Below are 19,797 nucleotides of genomic sequence, written 5' to 3'. Positions count from 1 at the left end.
GTGAATTAATATGTGTCAACTTTATTCTACTGGGTTATATTTTTTATTTTAGATGAATTTGTTATCCTGACTAAAACTTATTCAGAAACTATTACTTTTCTTGTAAACGACACTGAAAAGTATGAAATTGTGGACGTGAATTGTAAGCTGTTGGGCAGAATAAACGTTGATTATCACGGAAAAGACACATGGTAAGTAAATAAGTCCATCAATGGTTTTGAGTAATAAATTTATCATATCATTCATATGTTGCCACTAGAGTATTTAGATATTTTACTCTTCACTGTATAACACTCGGCTGGGTATTGAACCAAACTTACTTTTTTTGAAGTTAGCTTCCAAAATCGAAATATTTGCCTTCAAAGTTCGAAAAAAGGCTTATTAAGAAAAAATATTATTAATTACAGAAAAAAAATAAATGGTTAATTACTAAACAAATTCAAAATGTGGATGCTTTCTAAATTTTCATCTCAATTCAATGGCGTATAAAATAATTCGATCCTCCATGTGACAGCCTGTTTTTTAGTTATTTTTTAGAATTATTTTTCTACGACCATTAAATAGATAGAGCCTTCAGCATTATCATAAATTAACATATATTTCGACAGTATAAATATAAATCTTAAGCTAAAACACGTAAGGAAAGGCTAAGTTCAGTTCCTACCGAACATTTTATACTCTCGCAATTTATTGATGTTTGTTAAGATAACACACAATTTGACCCATATATTCGGCATAAAGTCCAATAGAAAAACGAAAACCATCATATATAGTATATAGGCTGAGGTAGTTCCTGAACCAATTTCACTCATTTTCATCACCAACATAAAGGGTGATTTTTTAAGAGCTTGATAACTTTAAAAAAAAAAAAAACGCATAAAATTTGCAAAATCTCATCGGTTCTTTATTTGAAACGTTAGATTGGTTCATGACATTTACTTTTTGAAGATAATTTCATTTAAATGTTGACCGCGGCTGCGTCTTAGGTGGTCCATTCGGAAAGTCCAATTTTGGGCAACTTTTTCGAGCATTTCGGCCGGAATAGCCCGAATTTCTTCGGAAATGTTGTCTTCCAAAGCTGGAATAGTTGCTGGCTTATTTCTGTAGACTTTAGACTTGACGTAGCCCCACAAAAAATAGTCTAAAGGCGTTAAATCGCATGATCTTGGTGGCCAACTTACGGGTCCATTTCTTGAGATGAATTGTTCTCCGAAGTTTTCCCTCAAAATGGCCATAGAATCGCGAGCTGTGTGGCATGTAGCGCCATCTTGTTGAAACCACATGTCAACCAAGTTCAGTTCTTCCATTTTTGGCAACAAAAAGTTTGTTAGCATCGAACGATAGCGATCGCCATTCACCGTAACGTTGCGTCCAACAGCATCTTTGAAAAAATACGGTCCAATGATTCCACCAGCGTACAAACCACACCAAACAGTGCATTTTTCGGGATGCATGGGCAGTTCTTGAACGGCTTCTGGTTGCTCTTCACCCCAAATGCGGCAATTTTGCTTATTTACGTAGCCATTCAACCAGAAATGAGCCTCATCGCTGAACAAAATTTGTCGATAAAAAAGCGGATTTCACATTTCGAACCGAACACTGATTTTGGTAATAAAATTCAATGATTTGCAAGCGTTGCTCGTTAGTAAGTCTATTCATGATGAAATGTCAAAGCATACTGAGCATCTTTCTCTTTGACACCATGTCTGAAATCCCACGTGATCTGTCAAATACTAATGCATGAAAATCCTAACCTCAAAAAAATCACCCGTTACATTATATCTAAAATTATATGCTCATTTAATTTGGCTAAGGTATTTCACATATTAACCGATTTATAAGCTATTAAACCCATTGTATTTTTGATAATCCTATAATTAGGTACAGGAAAACTAGGGGAAGTTATCACCCGATTTCTGATACAGAGACACACTATTAGAAAAAAAATATTTCCTCTGAATTAAATTAATATACCTGAGAGATTTACCGACATTTTCGGTGAAAATTTACCATGAGGCACTGAGTTCTTCATAATCTATATCCGGGGCATTGAAAAATTATAGTATTAAGTTTTTGTACATATTTCGTAAACTATCAAAGCTATATAAACTAAACTCTCTAGAGTTGTTTCTTTTAGTCACTTCCTTATACAGTCAAAAAATGTGGGAAATCGAATTATAACCACACCCATCTCCCATAGAAATGTTATGTTGAAAATTACTAAAACTGCTTTAATTGTGTAAGGAATTGAGGAGGAAATACCAGGAACCTTAAATTTCATGGTAAAGGTGGTACAGAAGATGATTAATATGCGGGTGGCTCCGCCAACTTTTGGGTCAAACCTATATCTCCGAAACTACTCGAGCAATTTCAATGAAATTCTGTTAATAACATTTTCCTGGTATCTCAATGATATGTTTTGAAAATGGTGCAAATTCGTTTACAACCACGCATACTTTCCATGTACCAGAACTTTGAAGTCGAGCTGAATCGATATAAAGAGAAAGCACCAGTGAAGATATCGGTACAGGACTTTGCACAAATACTGGACCATTTTCAACGATGTTCGGTTCATAACATTGTTTTTCGCATCCCAATTGTACAGTTGGAAATGGGCAAAATCGGTTCACAATCACGCTTTCCTTATAACACAATTTTGAAGTCAAGTTGATACGTAAAACATATAAATTATATAATGATATTGGAACAAAAATTTGCAGAAATACTGCATTTCTAGTGTGATATCGACTAATTTCTAAAGAATTTCAAGGGAGATGTGCACGATCAAGTTAATACATCCTCTAGCCCCCATGTAGCTTGGTGGTAAATATAGTTGAAATCGATCGATCCAGGAATTGACCCAGGTTCTATATATTATATGTGTATGTATGCCGAATATACGGGACCAATTGTGTGTTATCTTAATTATATTAAATAATTTAAATATGATTGTATTCGGTTACACCCGAACTTCCTTATTTGTATTACTCTTTTTATTCCTATATCTTGAGAGAAATAAAAGATACAAGATTAAATATATCTCTCAAAGTTGTATTGGCAAATTCAAATCTTACTTGGAAAACTATAACAAAAAGTTTACCACTGCCGTAATTGAAAGAACAATAACGAAAATACGTCAAATAAAGCTACTTGTGAACTCTCTAACAAAGGTATATTTATCATATTTATGCCGTGGATGCCAGTAGCTTTAATTTCAACTACCGAATTATGTATGTATAGATAAAAACATTACAGATAAATTCAATTCATAAACTCAACTTTGTTGTATAGGCTAAGTTTTGAGTTTTTGTTTAAATCCAATATTAATTTGCTGCTCTTATCTTCATACAGGTTATTTTACTCGATATGTGTTTTCTCCACATGATCCTTCTATCCAAGTGAATACCAAGATATGTTACTTCATTCGCTTGGGGTACTACAATATTGTTAAGTTTAACTGCCGGCCACGTTTTGGGTTTTAGGGAAAATGTAAAATGCTGGCACTTTTGTTCATTTACATTTATACGTCAGTTGGCTAGCCATGTCAAATGCTCTTCTAATACTCTTGATGCTATAATTGGGCATTTATTTCGGCTCACTAAAGCTGTGTCATCCGCAAAAGTTGATGTCAAAACATGACTAGCTGTTGGAAGGTCTGCATATATATATTACTAGCAGACCCGGCGAACTTCGTACCGCCTCAGTGTAAATTTGGTGCACTACTTTATTTTGTATAGCTGACCTATCTTATGTATGCGTACCTATTCAATTTGAACTGGAATCTATAATATCCCCCGTATAAAAATGAATACTTATTACAAATTGTTTGTATGGGAGATTAGAAAGGTGTGAATTTTAGGCATTTTCAGGCATTTTTTTCTCTCCGTAAGAAACATCCTCAAACCCTGGAATACACACAAAAAAGAATCAGCCAAATCGGTCAAGCCGGTTTCATGCTATGTCGTGACAACGGAAAACGGGTTTAATTTTTCGTTTTTGTGGCTAAGTTATACATTAAATTTGTAAATTTTTCAATGCAGAGAAAAAATTCTTACGCAAATTCTTGTTTTTTTACCACCAATATAGGTCATTCAAGCAGTCATTTATGGTTATCATATTGTGGTTTCATGTCAGGAAAAACACGATGAATAAGCTTCTTCTTTGAGTCAATGAAGTGACAGAAATATGTTGGAAATGTTATTAATCCATTGAGGTGTCAACTGGGACCCTAACATTTCCAACTGCTTCTACAATCGCAATTTGATATTGTTGCAAAAACACTCATATGATAGTTGTTTATTGGCGAATCTTTATGTGTCGCCATAAAGTAGATGATTTTAATCATGCGATTATCCAGAAATAATTGGAAGAGTCTGGCGTAAATCACCTGCCAACAGAATCATGGCTCCACCAAAAAAGTTTTGGTTGTCGCGTAAATCTTTTGAAGTCCTTCGCAGTGCCTCCAGCGACTTCATGAATATCTGGAAAATCTTCGCTTTAGCGCTACTTTTGACGATTTTGCAGACTGGTGTTGCTTCGATTTGCAATTTAGGAATAATTTCAAGGCCGAATGTGACGTTGGTTTGCCTACTAACAGTTGCCAAGTTGCCCCTATTCCCGTTAACATTAGTGGTGAAAATGAGAGAAATTGGTTCAGGAATTACATCAGCCCTCATATACTTTATATGATGATTTTATATTGGACTTTATGCCGAATATATGGGTCAAATTGTGTGTTTTCTTAAAAAAATTAATGTTCGGTTGCACTTAGCCTTTCCTTATTTGTTACAAATTGTTTAGGGCTATCGACACAACCTTATACAGTTAAACACTGACAAAAATATTTCAACAAAGCAACAATGACAACCTTCAAAATGTTATTATTTTTTGTTTTTTTTTTTTCATATTTTTGTTGTCAATTCAAATAAAATGCTCTTTTTATTATCTTCCTCGCATTTTTTCCATATTTACTTAATTTCTAAACCTTTCCTGCCCTTCCCCGAATATTTCAAGACTTCAATTAGCCAGATCGGTTTGGCCGTTCTCGACTTTTTGCGAGACTAACGAACAGCAATTCATTTTTATATCTATAGATTAGAAATTGCTTGTATGAGAATTTAAAAAAGTGTGGATTTTAGACTTTTTCAGGACCTTATACTTCAAGGAATATTGCAAAAAAAGAATTAGCGAAATCGGTTCAGCTGTTCTCGAGATATGCGCTTAGCAACACATTTTGCGATTCATTTTTCTTAAATGCGTTTTTTAATACTTCACTATTTAATTTTTTATAATTTTCCAACCTACAAACCTTGTCCTATCAATAAAGAATTCATAAAACCAAGAATCATCGGATTTGGTGCAATCGTTCGAAAGTTATGGGCGTACATACATTTCGAAGATCCATTTTTATTTATATAGAAGAAGAAGATAGATGTGTTTTGTTAGAAAAAAGTACAAAGACAATAAGAAAAGCAATTCAAGCAACGGTGCGTTGCTGCAAAATAAGTAACTGTAAAACAGAGTAAATATAGTTGACACTGTATTTACATATCTACATACAAGCATACATACGGCAATTTATGCGAGCATTTGATTGTGCTGTTTAGCGTTATTTCACTTGTTCTGCGATCATTTATATATGCAAACTTTTTTGCTTTGTACTTTACTTCAATAAGTTATGTAGTAAAAGATGCGAGAGATGGAAGAGACAGCGTGCATACATATGCCTGTACTTATGCTGGAAAAGATGTGCAGAGATGGAAGAGAGAGAGAGTGCCTGCCGAAACGATAAAGAGCACACGCACACACACAAAGCGCACTTCGCTGTAGACTGCGTTTGGTGAACGAAAAATCTTATGCTTGCAATATTTTTGATTTTTCAAAAACTTCAACCCGAAAGAAAAAGGATTTGATTTCGGAAAATTAAAAAAATAAGTATGCCACTCGCGAGCCTAGAGCAAATGCTTTATTTAAAAAAAAAATTTATAAAAATCGCTTCAGAACTGAACAACTGACAGTCAAAATGACGAGCTACCACTGAGAATCCCGCAGAAATAAACGATGAAATAGTTCGTTTTTTGTACGATAAGTTTTTCTGTGATTATACTCTCGCAACAAAGTTGCTAGAGAGTATTATAGTTTTGTTCACATAACGGTTGTTTGTAACACCCAAAACTAAACTAGTTAGATATAGGGTTATATATACCAAAGTGATCAGGGTGAAGAGTGGAGTTTAAATCCGAATGTCTGTCCGTCCGTCCGTCCGTCTGTGCAAGCTCTAACTTGAGTAAAAATTAAGATATCTTAATGAAACTTGGCACACTTATTTCTTGGCACCATAGGAAGGTTGCTTTCGAAAATGACAAAAATCGGACCACTGCCACGCCCACAAAATGGCGAAAACTGAAAACAGATAAAGTGCCATAACTAAGCCATAAATAAAGATATGGAAATAAAATTTGGTATGAGGGATTGCACTATGAAGGGGCATATTTGGATGTAATTTTTTTGGGGAGGTGGGCGTTGCCCCGCCCCCAAATAGGTTTTTTGTACATATATCGGAAACTAATAGAGCTATATAAACCAAACTTTCTGCAGTCGTTTTTTTTATCCACTTCTTAATACAGTCCAAAAATTAAAGAAATCGGATAATAACCACGCCCACCTCCCATACAAAGGTTAGGTTGAAAACAAGTAAGGAAGGGCTAAGTTCGGGTGTAACCGAACATTTTATACTCTCGCAATTTAATAATGTAATTTTATAAAGATAACACAAGTCGACCCATATATTTGGTATAAAGTTCAATAGAATAACGAAAATCATCATAAATAGTATATGGGGACCGAGGTAATTCCTAAACCGATTTTACTCGTTTTCACCACCAAGATACAATGTATCGAAGACTATACGCTCACTTAATTTAATATTACTTATAATTAGGTATATGGGATCTGGGGGAAGTTATGACCCGATTTTTACCATGTCAGGTACAGAGAGAAACTGTTATAAGAAAAAAATTCAGAGGGAATGAATTACATTAAAATATCTGAGGGATTTACCTCTATTTTCGGTGAAAAATTAACCTTAGGCACTGATTTCTTCATGTTCGATATCAGGGGCCTTGAAAAGTCATGGTCCGATTTTGACAATTTTTTTACAAGTGATGTCACAGCTCAAATACAGTATTTGTGTAAAGTTTTATTCCGCTAGCTTCATTTGTTCCTTATGAATACATTATAAAGTGAACGAATCAGATGGAATTAAAAATTGAGTTATATGGGAAGTAGACGTAGTTTTGAACCGATTTAGCCCATATTATCGAATAGTTTTTGAGATATGGTTTTTGACCCATAAGTGGGCGACGCCACGCCCATTTTCCATTTTGTAAAAAAATCTCAGTGCAGCTTCCTTCTGCCATTTCTTATGTAGAATTTGGTGTTTCTGACGTTTTTCGTTAGGGAGTTAACTCACTTATAGTAATTTTCAACCTAACCTTTGTATGGGAGGTGGGCGTGGTTATTGTCCGATTTCTTTCATTTTTGGACTGTATAAGGAAATGGCTAAATGAAACGACTGCAGAAAGTTTGGCTTATATAGCTTTATTGGTTTGCGAGTTATATACAAAAAACTTATTTGGGGGCGGGGTCACGCCCACTTTTCCAAAAAAATTACATCCAAATGTGTCCCTCCCTAATGGGATCCTATGTTCCAAATTTCATTTTCATAACTTTATTTATGGCTTAGTTATGACACTGTATCCGTTTGCGGTTTCCACCATTTTGTGGGCGTGGCAGTGGTCCGATTTTGCTGATTTTCGAACTTAACCTTCTTATGGTGCCAAGGAACATGTGTTCCAAGTTTCATTAAGATATCTTAATTTTTACTCAAGTTATCGCTTGCACGGACAGACGGACGGACAGACATCCGGATTTCAAATCTACTCGTCATCCTGATCATTTATGTATATATAACCCCATATCTAACTCTTATATTTCTTGGAGACACAAACAACCGTTATGTGAACAAAACTATTATACTCTGTGCAACAGGTTGCGAGAGTATAATTACTAAGAAAATTACATAAGAAATGGCAGATGGAAGATTTTTTTACAAAACGTAAAATGGGCGTGGCGTCGCCCACTTATGGGTCAAAAACCATATCTCTGCAACTGCTCTATCGATTTCAATGAAACTTGGTTTGTAATAGTTTCCTTACATCCCAATGATATGTTGTGAAAATAGGCCAAATCGCTTCACAACCACGCCTACTTCCTATATACCAGAACTTTGAAGACGATCTGAATCGTTTACTTTACAATATATAAAGTAAGCACTAGTGAAGATATCGGTTCAGAACTTTGCACAAATACTATGTTTACAGTGTGGCAGCCACATTCTAAAAATCGCCGAAATCGGACCATAGGTTTTTAAGGCCCGATATATCGAACACGAGGACCTCGGTGCTTCTAACCTAATATTCTGGTTTCCAACTTTCAATGGACTTTATACAATATATATGACGAATATGTGGGTCAAATTGTGTATTATATAATATAAATAAAGTTAAATAAATAAATTGCGAGAGTATAAAATGTATATATCCAATGAAGCTATATAAAACAAACTTTCTGCAGTCGATTCTCTTACGTACCCCACCACACACCATGAAAATAGTTGAAATCGGATAATAACCACGCACACCTCCCATACAAAGGTTAGGTTGAAAATTACTAAAAGTGGGTTAACTCACTAACGAAAAACGTCAGAAACACTTATTTCACATAAGAAATGGCAGATAGAAGCTGCACTCAGTTTTTTTTTGCAGAATGGAAAATGGGCGTGGCGTCGCCCACTTATGGTTCAAAAACCATATCTCAGGAACTACTCGACCGATTTAAATGAAACTTGGTTTGTAATAGTTTCCTTACTTCGCAATAATATGTTGTGAAAATTGGCCAAATCGCTTCACAACCACGCCTACTTCCTATATACCAGAACTTTGAAGACGATCTGCATTGTTTACTTTACAATATATAAAGTAAGCACTAGTGAAGATATCGGTGCAGAACTTTGCACAAATACTACGTTTATAGTGTGGCAGCCCCATTCTAAAAATCGCCAAAATCGGACCATATGTTTCCAAGCCCCCATATATCGAACATGAGGACCACGGTGCTTCTAACCTAATATTATGGTTTCCAACTTTCAATTGGCTTTATATAATATATATGACGAATATGTGGGTCAAATTGTGTATTATATAATATTAATTAAGTTAAATAAATAAATTGCGAGAGTATAAAATGTTCGGTTACACCCGAACCAAAAATCGGACCACTCCCACGCCCACAAAATGGCGAAAACTGAAAACAGATAAAGTGCCATAACTAAGCCATAAATTAAGATATGGAAATAAAATTTGGTATGAGGGATCGCACTATGAAGGGGCATATTTGGATGTAATTTTTTTGGGGAGGTGGGCGTGGCCCCGCCCCCAAATAGGTTTTTTGTACATATCTCGGAAACTAATAGAGCTATATAAACCAAACTTTCTGCAGTCGTTTTTTTTATCCACTTCTTAATACAGTCCAAAAATTAAAGAAATCGGATAATAACCACGCCCACCTCCCATACAAAGGTTAGGTTAAAAACAAGTAAGGAAGGGCTAAGTTCGGGTGTAACCGAACATTTTATACTCTCGCAATTTAATGATGTAATTTTTTAAAGATAACACAAGTCGACCCATATATTTGGTATAAAGTTCAATAGAATAACGAAAATCATCATAAATAGTATATGGGGACCGAGGTAATTCCTAAACCGATTTTACTCGTTTTCACCACCAAGATACAATGTATCGAAGACTATGTATGTATGTGATTGGCGTTGCAACCGTTTAGCCGGTTATAGCCGAATCGACGATAGTGCGCCACCTCTTTCTCTCCTTCGCAGTTCGGCGCCAGTTGGAGATCCCAAGTGTAACCAGGTCGCTCTCCACCTGGTCCCTCCAACGGAGTAGAGGCCTTCCCCTTCCTCGGCTTCCTCCGGCGGGTACTGCATCGAACACTTTCAGGGCTGGAGTGTTTTCGTCCATTCGGACAACATGACCTAGCCAGCGTAGCCGCTGTCTTTTTATTCGCTGAACTATGTCAATGTCGTCGTATAAATCGTACAGCTCATCGTTCCATCGTCTGCGGTATTCGCCGTTGCCAATGTTCTGAGGACCATAAATCTTACGCAAAATTTTCCTCACGAAAACTCCTAGTGTCGTCTCATCTGATGTTGACATCGTCCAAGCTTCTGCACCGTAAAGCAGGACGGGAATGATAAGCGACTTGTAGAGCTTGATTTTGGTTCGTCGAGAGAGGACTTTACTGTTCAATTGCCTACTCAGTCCAAAGTAGCACCTGTTGGCAAGAGTTATTCTGCGCTGGATTTCGAGGCTGACATTGTTCGTGTTGTTGATGCTGGTTCCCAGGTATACGAAATTATCTACGACCTCGAAGTTATGACTGTCAACAGTGACGTGGGAGCCAAGACGCGAATGCGCCGACTGTTTGTTTGATGACAGGAGATATTTCGTCTTGTCCTCATTCACCTCCAGACCCACTCGCTTCGCCTCCTTATCCATGCGGGAAAAAGCAGAACAAACGGCGCGGTTGTTGCAACCGATGATAACAATATCATCGGCGTACGCCAGGAGCTGTACACTCTTGTAGAAGATTGTACCTTCTCGGCTTAGCTCTGCAGCTCTTATAATTTTTTCCAGCATCAGGTTAAAGAAGTCGCACGATAGTGAGTCACCTTGTCTGAAACCTCGTTTGGTATCAAACGGCTCGGAGAGGTCCTTCCCAATCATGACGGAGCTTTTGGTGTTGCTCAACGTCAATTTACACAGCCGTATTAGTTTTGCGGGGATACCAAATTCAGACAGCGCGTAAAGGCAACTCCTTTTCGTGCTGTCGAAAGCAGCTTTAAAATCGACAAAAAGGTGGTGTGTGTCGATCCTCTTTTCACGGGTCTTCTCCAAGATTTGCGCATGGTGAATATCTGGTCAGTTGTCGATTTTCCAGGCCTAAAGCCACACTGATAAGGTCCAATCAGTTCGTTGACGGTGGGCTTTAGTCTTTCACACAGTACGCTCGATAGAACCTTGTATGCGATATTTAGGAGGCTGATCCCACGGTAATTGGCGCAGATTGTGGGATCTCCCTTTTTATGGATTGGGCAGAGCACACTGAGATTCCAATCGTCTGGCATGCTTTCTTCCGACCATATTCTGCAAAGAAGCTGATGCATGCACCTTATCAGTTCTTCGCCGCCGTATTTGAATAGCTCGGCCGGTAATCCATCGGCCCCCGCTGCTTTGTTGTTCTTCAAGCGGGTAATTGCTATTCGAATTTTTTCATGGTCGGGTAATGGAACATCTGTTCCATCGTCATCGATTGGGGGATCGGGTTCGCCATCTCCTGGTGTTGTACTCTCACTGCCATTCAGCAGGTCGGAGAAGTGTTCCCTCCATAATCCCAGTATGCCGGTCGGTTACCAGATTACCACCTTGGTCTCTACATGAGGATGCTCCGGTCTTGAAACCTTCGTTAAGTCGCTTCATTTTTTCATAAAATTTTCGAGTATTCCCTCTGTCTGCCAGCTTCTCAAGCTCTTCGTACTCACGCATTTCGGCCTCTTTCTTTTTTTGTCTGCAGATGCGTCTCGCTTCCCTCTTCAGCTCTCGGTATCTATTTCATCCCGCACGTGTTGTGGTCGTTTGCAACGTTGCGAGGTAGGCAGTCTGTTTTCTCTCCGCTGCGAGACGGCACTCCTCATCGTACCAGCTTGTTTTTTGTCGTTGCCGAAAAACCAATTGTTTCGGCTGCAGCGGTACGCAATGAGTTTGAGATGCCGTTCCACAGTTCCCTTATACCGAGATGCTGATGAGTGCTCTCAGAGAGCAGGAGTGCAAGTCGAGTAGAGTATTTCGTGGCTGTCTGTTGCGATTGCAGCTTTTCGACGTCGAACCTTCCTTGTGTTTGTTGACGGGCATTCTTTGCTGCACAGAAGCGGGTGCGTATCTTCGCTGCGACCAGATAATGGTCCGAGTCTATATTTGGTCCTCGGAGCGTACGCACGTCTAAAACACAGGAGACATGTCTTCCGTCTATCACAACGTGATCGATTTGGTTACGCGTGTTTCGATCAGGAGACAGCCAAGTAGCTTGATGTATTTTCTTATGCTGGAATCTGGTACTACAGACGACCATATTTCGGGCCCCAGCGAAGGGCGCAAATCAGCGATATGTTGAAGAACCTCGCTTTGATGCGAATTGTGGCTAGACGTTCATCCACCGGGGTGAATGCCAGGACTCGGCGACGGACTCTCTCTCCCACCACAAATCCAACACCAAATTTGCGCTCCTTTATATGGCCGCTGTAGTAGATGTCACAAGGACCCACCTTCTTCCGTCCTTGTCCCGTCCATCGCACTTCTTGGATGGCGGTGATGTCAGCCTTGAGTCGTATGAGGACATCAACCAGCTGGGCAGAGGCACCTTCCCAATTAAGGGTCCGGACATTCCAGGTGCATGCCCTTATATCATTATCCTTAAAACGTTTGCAGGGGTCGTCATCAAAAGGGGGGTGTCTCATCCGAGGCTTTCGTAGATTTTTCATTGGTACTTCGTTTTTATGTGGTGGGTACCAAGCCCTACGCACAACCGCATAAGCGGGCTTCGCCTTCTCACTTTAGCTCGCCTTCAAACGGATGTCTGTTGGCTACCCAGAGGATACTTGGTCTAAAACCGGAAGCCGTGAGCTGCTTGAACCATGTGGAGAAGAATCGTTTCTGGCCACTCCCAAGTGAATGACAATCAAAAACTTTCCTCACTTGCGTGAACTTCTACACATGATCCCATCCTCCTATAGACTATACGCTCACTTAATTTAATATTACTTATAATAAGGTATATGGGATCTGGGGGAAGTTATTACCCGATTTTTACCATTTCAGGTACAGAGGGAAACTGTTATAAGAAAAAAATTCAGAGGGAATGAATTACATTAAAATATCTGAGGGATTTACCTATATTTTCGGTGAAAAATTAGCCTTAGGCACTGAGTTCTTCATGCTCGATATCAGGGGCCTTGAAAAGTCATGGTCCGATTTTGACAATTTTTTTACAAGTGATGTCACAGCTCAAATACAGTATTTGTGTAAAGTTTTATTCCGCTAGCTTCATTGGTTCCTTATGAATACATTATAAAGTGAACGAATAAGATGGAATTAAAAATTGAGTTATATGGGAAGTAGACATAGTTGTGAACCGATTTCGCTCGATTCCACCCGTGTTATCAGGGTGTCAAGAAAGTGTTTTATACCGAATTTCATTGAAATCGGTCGAATAGTTTTTGAAATATGGTTTTTGACCCATAAGTGGACGACGCCACGCCCATTTTCCATTTTGTAAAAAAATCTGAGTGCAGCTTCCTTCTGCCATTTCTTATGTAGAATTTGGTGTTTCTGACGTTTTTTGTTAGTGAGTTAACCCACTTTTAGTAATTTTCAACCTAACCTTTGTATGGGAGGTGGGCGTGGTTATTATCTTTCATTTTTGGACTGTATAAGGAAATGGCTAAATGAAACGACTGCAGAAAGTTTGGCTTATATAGCTTTATTGGTTTGCGAGTTATATACAAAAAACTTATTTGGGGGCGGGTCACGCCCACTTTTCCAAAAAAATTACATCCAATTGTGCCCCTCCCTAATGGGATCCTATGTTCCAAATTTCATTTTCATAACTTTATTTATGGGTTAGTTATGACACTGTATATGTTTTCGGTTTCCACCATTTTGCGGGCGTGGCAGTGGACCGATTTTGTCCATTTTCGAAAGCAACCTCCTCAGGGTGCCAAGGAACATGTGTTCCAAGTTCATTAAGATATCTTAATTTTTACTCAAGTTATCGCTTGCACGGACAGACGGACGGACAAACGGACGGACAGACATCCGGATTTTAAATCTACTCTGTGCAACAGGTTGCGAGAGTACAATTACTAAGAAAATTACATAAGAAATGGCAGATGGAAGATTTTTTTACAAAATGTAAAATGGGCGTGGCGTCGCCCACTTATGGGTCAAAAACCATATCTCAGAAACTACTCGACCGATTTCAATGAAACTTGGTTTGTAATAGTTTCCTTACATCCCAATGATATGTTGTGAAAATAGGCCAAATCGCTTCACAACCACGCCTACTTCCTTTATACCAGAACTTTGAAGACGATCTGAATCGTTTACTTTACAATATATAAAGTAAGCACTAGTGAAGATATCGGTGCAGAACTTTGCACAAATACTATGTTAATAGTGTGGCAGCCCCATTCTAAAAATCGCCGAAATCGGACCATAGGTTTTTAAGGCCCCATATATCGAACACGAGGACCTCGGTGCTATAACCTAATATTATGGTTTCCAACTTTAAATGGACTTTATACAATATATATGACGAATATGTGGGTCAAATTGTGTATTATATAATATAAATAAAGTTAAATAAATAAATTGCTAGAGTATAAAATGTTCGGTTACACCCGAACTTAGCCCTTCCTTTCTTGTTAAACATGTTATTATGATGTTCTGGGTGCACACGATTTTTATACTCTCGCAACAAAAGTTGCTAAAGAGAGTATTATATTTTTGTTCACATAACGGTTGTTTGTAACACCCAAAACTAAACGAGTTAGATATAGGGTTATATATATTTATATCAAAGTGATCAGTGTGACGAGTAGATTTGAAATCCGGATGTCTGTCCGTCAGTCCGTCTGTCCGTCTGTGCAAGCTGTAACTTGAGTAAAAATTAAGATATCTTGACGAAACTTGGCACAAATATTCCTTGGCACCATGAGAAGATCAAGTTCCAAAATGGGCAGAATCGGACCATATTTGGATGTAATTTTTTTGGGGAAGTGTGCGTGGCCCGCCCCCAAATCGGTTATTTGTATACATCTCGCAAACCAATGAAGCTATATAAAACAAACTTTCTGCAGTCGATTCTCTTACGTACCCCACCACACACCATGAAAATAGTTGAAATCGGATAATAACCACGCCCACCTCCCATACAAAGGTTAGGTTGAAAATTACTAAAAGTGGGTTAACTCACTAACGAAAAACGTCAGAAACACTTAATTTTACATAAGAAATGGCGGATAGAAGCTGCACTCAGATTTTTTTTACAAAATGGAAAATGGGCGTGGCGTCGCCCACTTATGGTTCAAAAACCATATCTCAGGAACTACTCGACCGATTTAAATGAAACTTGGTTTGTAATAGTTTCCTTACATCCCAATGATATGTTGTGAAAATAGGCCAAATCGCTTCACAACCACGCCTACTTCCTTTATACCAGAACTTTGAATACAATCTGAATCGTTTACTTTAGAATATATAAAGTAAGCACTAGTGAAGATATCGGTGCAGAACTTTGCACAAATACTATGTTAATCGTGTGGCAGCCCCATTCTAAAAAGCGCCGAAATCGGACCATAGGTTTTTAAGGCCCCATATATCGAACACGAGGACCACGGTGCTTCTAACCTAATATTATGGTTTCCAACTTTTAATTGACTTTATATAATATATATGACGAATATGTAGGTCAAATTGTGTATTATATAATATTAATTAAGTTAAATAAATAAATTGCGAGAGTATAAAATGTTCGGTTACACCCGAACTTAGCCCTTCCTTACTTGTTTTTTTTAATTGTAGAGAATATATTAAGGTGTTAATTTTTTTTATAAAATGTAAATAAATATATGTGTTACTTAAAATATTTGCAGAAAACTAAGTTACATTATTGTTTATGTTGACTTAAAATATCTACGATTTTGAATTATTATAATATTTTGTTCTATTTATATTTTTGTATTTATCCTAAAATATATATTTATAAATGAATGTGTTGGCTTAATATTGGATAAGAAGAGTCTATAAAGCGTAAATTACAAAACAGTAAATACCCAAGAAGTCTAATAAAAATGTGGAGATTTTTACTCCACACTGCACCACTGCACCACTGCAAAATGTTATATAAAATGCGGACTTTAACAGCTCTCTCTCGAATGAAAGAGTTTCGTATCATGTTTATTTGCTGAGAAAAGCGTTAAAGAGCAAGAAGAGCACTGTTAAAGCAATATTTGGTAACTCAATTAGCATTTGTGGAGCAATATTATCGTTTCCTGACGAATTCTTTTATGACTTTAATAGTTTCAGAAGATGACGTTTTAATAGACCCAAGCGACTCGTTACTTAAAGTTTTTCTTTGGACAATTAGTTTGAAATACCTTTTCTTGGTGATTTGCTAAACAATTTGCTTTATCCTCGTCACTTCGTGCCCAGTTTCCACCCAAGCCTCTTATAGGCAAGTAGGAGTCGAATTTGAGCTTTCCAAAGGGAATTTTGTACAGCAGATGTCAATTGAAACTGAGTAGAAGGGGTGCGATTTAACTGACACTCACGTCTAGCTCGCCTTATTTTTCATTTACAAACTTTTCTATTTCATTATTAGTAATTTTTCTACGGCTAGCCGGTTTATTGTTTCTATTTGGTGTTACTATGACACCTGCTTTTGAAATTACATCATTAAATTATCTTATACTTTATCGAGATATTGATTCCTGTATCTATTTTAAAATCAATATTAATGTGACTATTCACATATTTTTATATTTCAACCAGTTCGTTGTGTCTTGACTTAAAATTAACTAGACATATCTGGTTTTTTTGTATACATTGCATCTAGTTTAACAATTAGTACAATAGATAGATTAACAAGCAAATGTTATATGATATGTACATACATATGTATACTCACTCACATCTCCAGAGTTGTGCACCGTAGATCCATATAGGTCTGAGTGTTTGTTTATAGTTGAGTAGCACATTTTCTATAGATAACAATTTATATTTTGTTTTTAATTATTTAATTTTAAACAAATGAGGAAGAACTAACTGCGGGTGTAACATCAATACTCTCAAAGCTCAGAAAAGGGAACACATCTCTCCTTTTTACACGCTTTTTTTCACGGATTTTTTTACACGATGTTTTTGTGTTCCGTTAATAGAATTTACGAAATTTTAAATTAGTTTTAATCGAGTAAGTAAGCAACTAAATGAAGCTTTAAGGCAAAGAAGACACAGCGATTAATGACGAATTTTTTAAACAGAAACGTAACGTTTTCATGGTTCCTTTTAACATTAATACATTTGTATACATATTATACCATAAAAATCTACAATGTAAATTATCACTCTACGAATAGGATTTACATATAAAATGAGATCTTTTTTACCATTTTTCTATTTCTTTGCACGGATTTTTTGTTTAAATTGGTCCTAATAGTGAGTGTTATATGAAAATTTTATTTTTTTGGACGTGTAATTTACTGTCCCTGTTAACCGTGCAAAAACGAGATCAAGTGTAGTATGTATTAAAAATTTTGCAATTTTAGCCATAATTTTTGATTAGCGACGACATGTAATAAATTGTATACATATATGAGTCAGAAGTCAACCGGAGAGGCGAGCCTATGCATACTTTTCCAAAATGGTTGAACCGTAATGTTTCTCCATAATATAATCCTTTGGTACATTTTACTTTAATATATCAAAGTTTTGTGGTTCAATTATGGAACTTTATAACTTTTCGCTTAACGCCATATTGTGGTGGTGGGGATGGTCTGTTTGCGCCCATCCGCAACACCAGTATGCTAAGAAACTCATGTACCATGTTTCAATATATACACTTGAATTCCATAACTCGAAATTCTATAATTTGAAAATCTCCATAGCTCGAACTCAAATTTCCTTACATTAAATCAAAATTCCTTATTTTGAAGTTCTCCATAACTCGAGCTCTTGATGGCATAATACAAAATTTAAAATTTTACTATCGAGGCAGAATCTTAAAATCTATATCGTAAATTGTATATTTTAATGAAAACGTCTATATCTCAAAGTCTCTCTAACTCGAATCACTATATAGTTAGGGAAGTCCAACTGTATATATACTAGTAATCGGGCCACGCATTTCTGTGGATAAGGAGTACGTTGAAATATATTCTTATTAACTATTTGATAAATTGAAATTATTAGGGACGATATTAGCAACAACGATTGTATCTTGAAGTTAATGTCGTTATCATCAACATTTTTACTGAAGTTCGCGAAAATATCTCAATTTATTAATATAATATACATAGGTCAGAAATAGTCTGGCAGATTAATGCATTGCATACTTGTGGTGACGGAGCAATTTGAAATTGCATGCAATTGAAGTGTTTTAACATTTCGGCATAAATATGATTGTATTATACATGCATTAATCTCATGGGCCATTGTTCACTTTTTAAGTTAAGCTCTTCTCAATTATCTGCGCTAAAATATTTACTTATTTTGAAGATTTTTGTCAGCTTTAGTGATTTGTAATATACTTTACCTGACAATTAACTACAGATGCCCTTTCGTACCGTAATCATAACTTGAATAGTGTCATAACTCAAAAAACACATATTGTCCATATTGTATAAAAATTTCATTCTGATGCGTAGAAAAAAAACCGTGAAATAAAAATGTGCCGTTATTAAACTTGTTATGTTGCATTATTTTATAACCACAACAACGACACCTCAGTTGGGCCAGAATTAGGTTTTTTTTCTGAAAGAGAGACATATTTTGTGTTACAACACATATTGTCATAGAGTGAATTCAGTTTTCTTTTCAGAAGGAACGACATATTTTATGTTAGAACGATATTTATGAAAAGGAAATTCTATTTTTCATGATGCGTTTTCAGAAATAACGACACAATTAACTTATGACAGCGAAATTGATTTATATTTTTCACAAATAACGACATAATTCAAAAGGAGTCACGTTTATGCCTAAGAAAAAACTTCAGTACACTCTTGTTAGTCCACTTATACTCATCATTATATTAAATATATTACATGCCACTAGTCTTTTCAATACACTTGTGGCATGTATTCGACATTTTTGAGCTGTGACACTATTCATGTAAATGAGCGATATGTTCCAAATTTTAAATCTTAGTTTGTAGCTTTGTTATAACCCATTTTTTTAACACAGAATATCCAGATCAAGTTATTGCTTGACCAACTGGACAGACGGATGGACATTTCAACTAATATTTTAAATATAGGCTATCCTATCTCTCAAGTTGAACCAAACTGCAGAACTGTGCAAAATTTTATTAAAAACGATTAGGCGTGAATCCCGGATAGAAAAAAGTGACATGCAATTTTTATATACAGTGATCCACGCTGAAGTGTATGAAGCATCGGACTCGAACGTCTCGAAGAGGTCATTCCTGATCCTGACGGAGCCTTTGGTGTAGCTTAGCGTCCCTTTACACGGCCGTATTACTTTTGAAGGGATACTAATTTCAGCTCATTTTCGTGCTATCGCAGAGAGTTTTAAAACCGATGGAAAGATGGTGTTTATCGATTATTTTCCTCGGGTCTGATCCATGGTGAATTTTCCAGGTCCAAAGCCACACTGATACAATACGCTCGACATGTCGGTCAGCTTTTCACAATCTTCATACTCTGGAATTTCGGCTGCTCTCTTTTTGTGTCTGTAAATGCGTCTCACTGCCATCTGCAGCGCTCGATATATATTATATATTGGAATTGAATAGAAACTTTTGCGTATGAGCTGATTCAACCCACCTCCCATACAAAGGTTATGTTGAAAATTACTGAAAGTTCCTTTACTC

At 36.8% G+C, this 19,797-nt stretch overlaps 1 protein-coding gene across 26 annotated transcripts in view; it reads left to right on the top strand.

Annotated features, from left to right (window-relative positions):
• The window catches only part of Ptprq_4 (phosphatidylinositol phosphatase PTPRQ), a 474,745-nt gene that overhangs the window by 58,552 nt on the left and 396,396 nt on the right, over nucleotides 1–19,797 (top strand). For 19 of the 26 annotated variants that reach the window (XM_054235185.1, XM_054235183.1, XM_054235172.1 and 16 more), the window contains one exon: nucleotides 53–191. The exons of the other annotated variants lie outside the window; for them this stretch is intronic. In XM_054235185.1, the coding sequence (XP_054091160.1) occupies nucleotides 53–191 (139 nt within the window). Of the gene's footprint in view, nucleotides 1–52; nucleotides 192–19,797 lie in introns of those variants that run through there. 26 annotated transcript variants of the gene reach the window in all.

The sequence above is a fragment of the Zeugodacus cucurbitae genome, chromosome 6 (assembly GCF_028554725.1).
Source record: "Zeugodacus cucurbitae isolate PBARC_wt_2022May chromosome 6, idZeuCucr1.2, whole genome shotgun sequence".
NCBI classification, from domain to species: domain Eukaryota; kingdom Metazoa; phylum Arthropoda; class Insecta; order Diptera; family Tephritidae; genus Zeugodacus; species Zeugodacus cucurbitae.
This window is presented reverse-complemented; position numbering and strand designations above follow the sequence as displayed.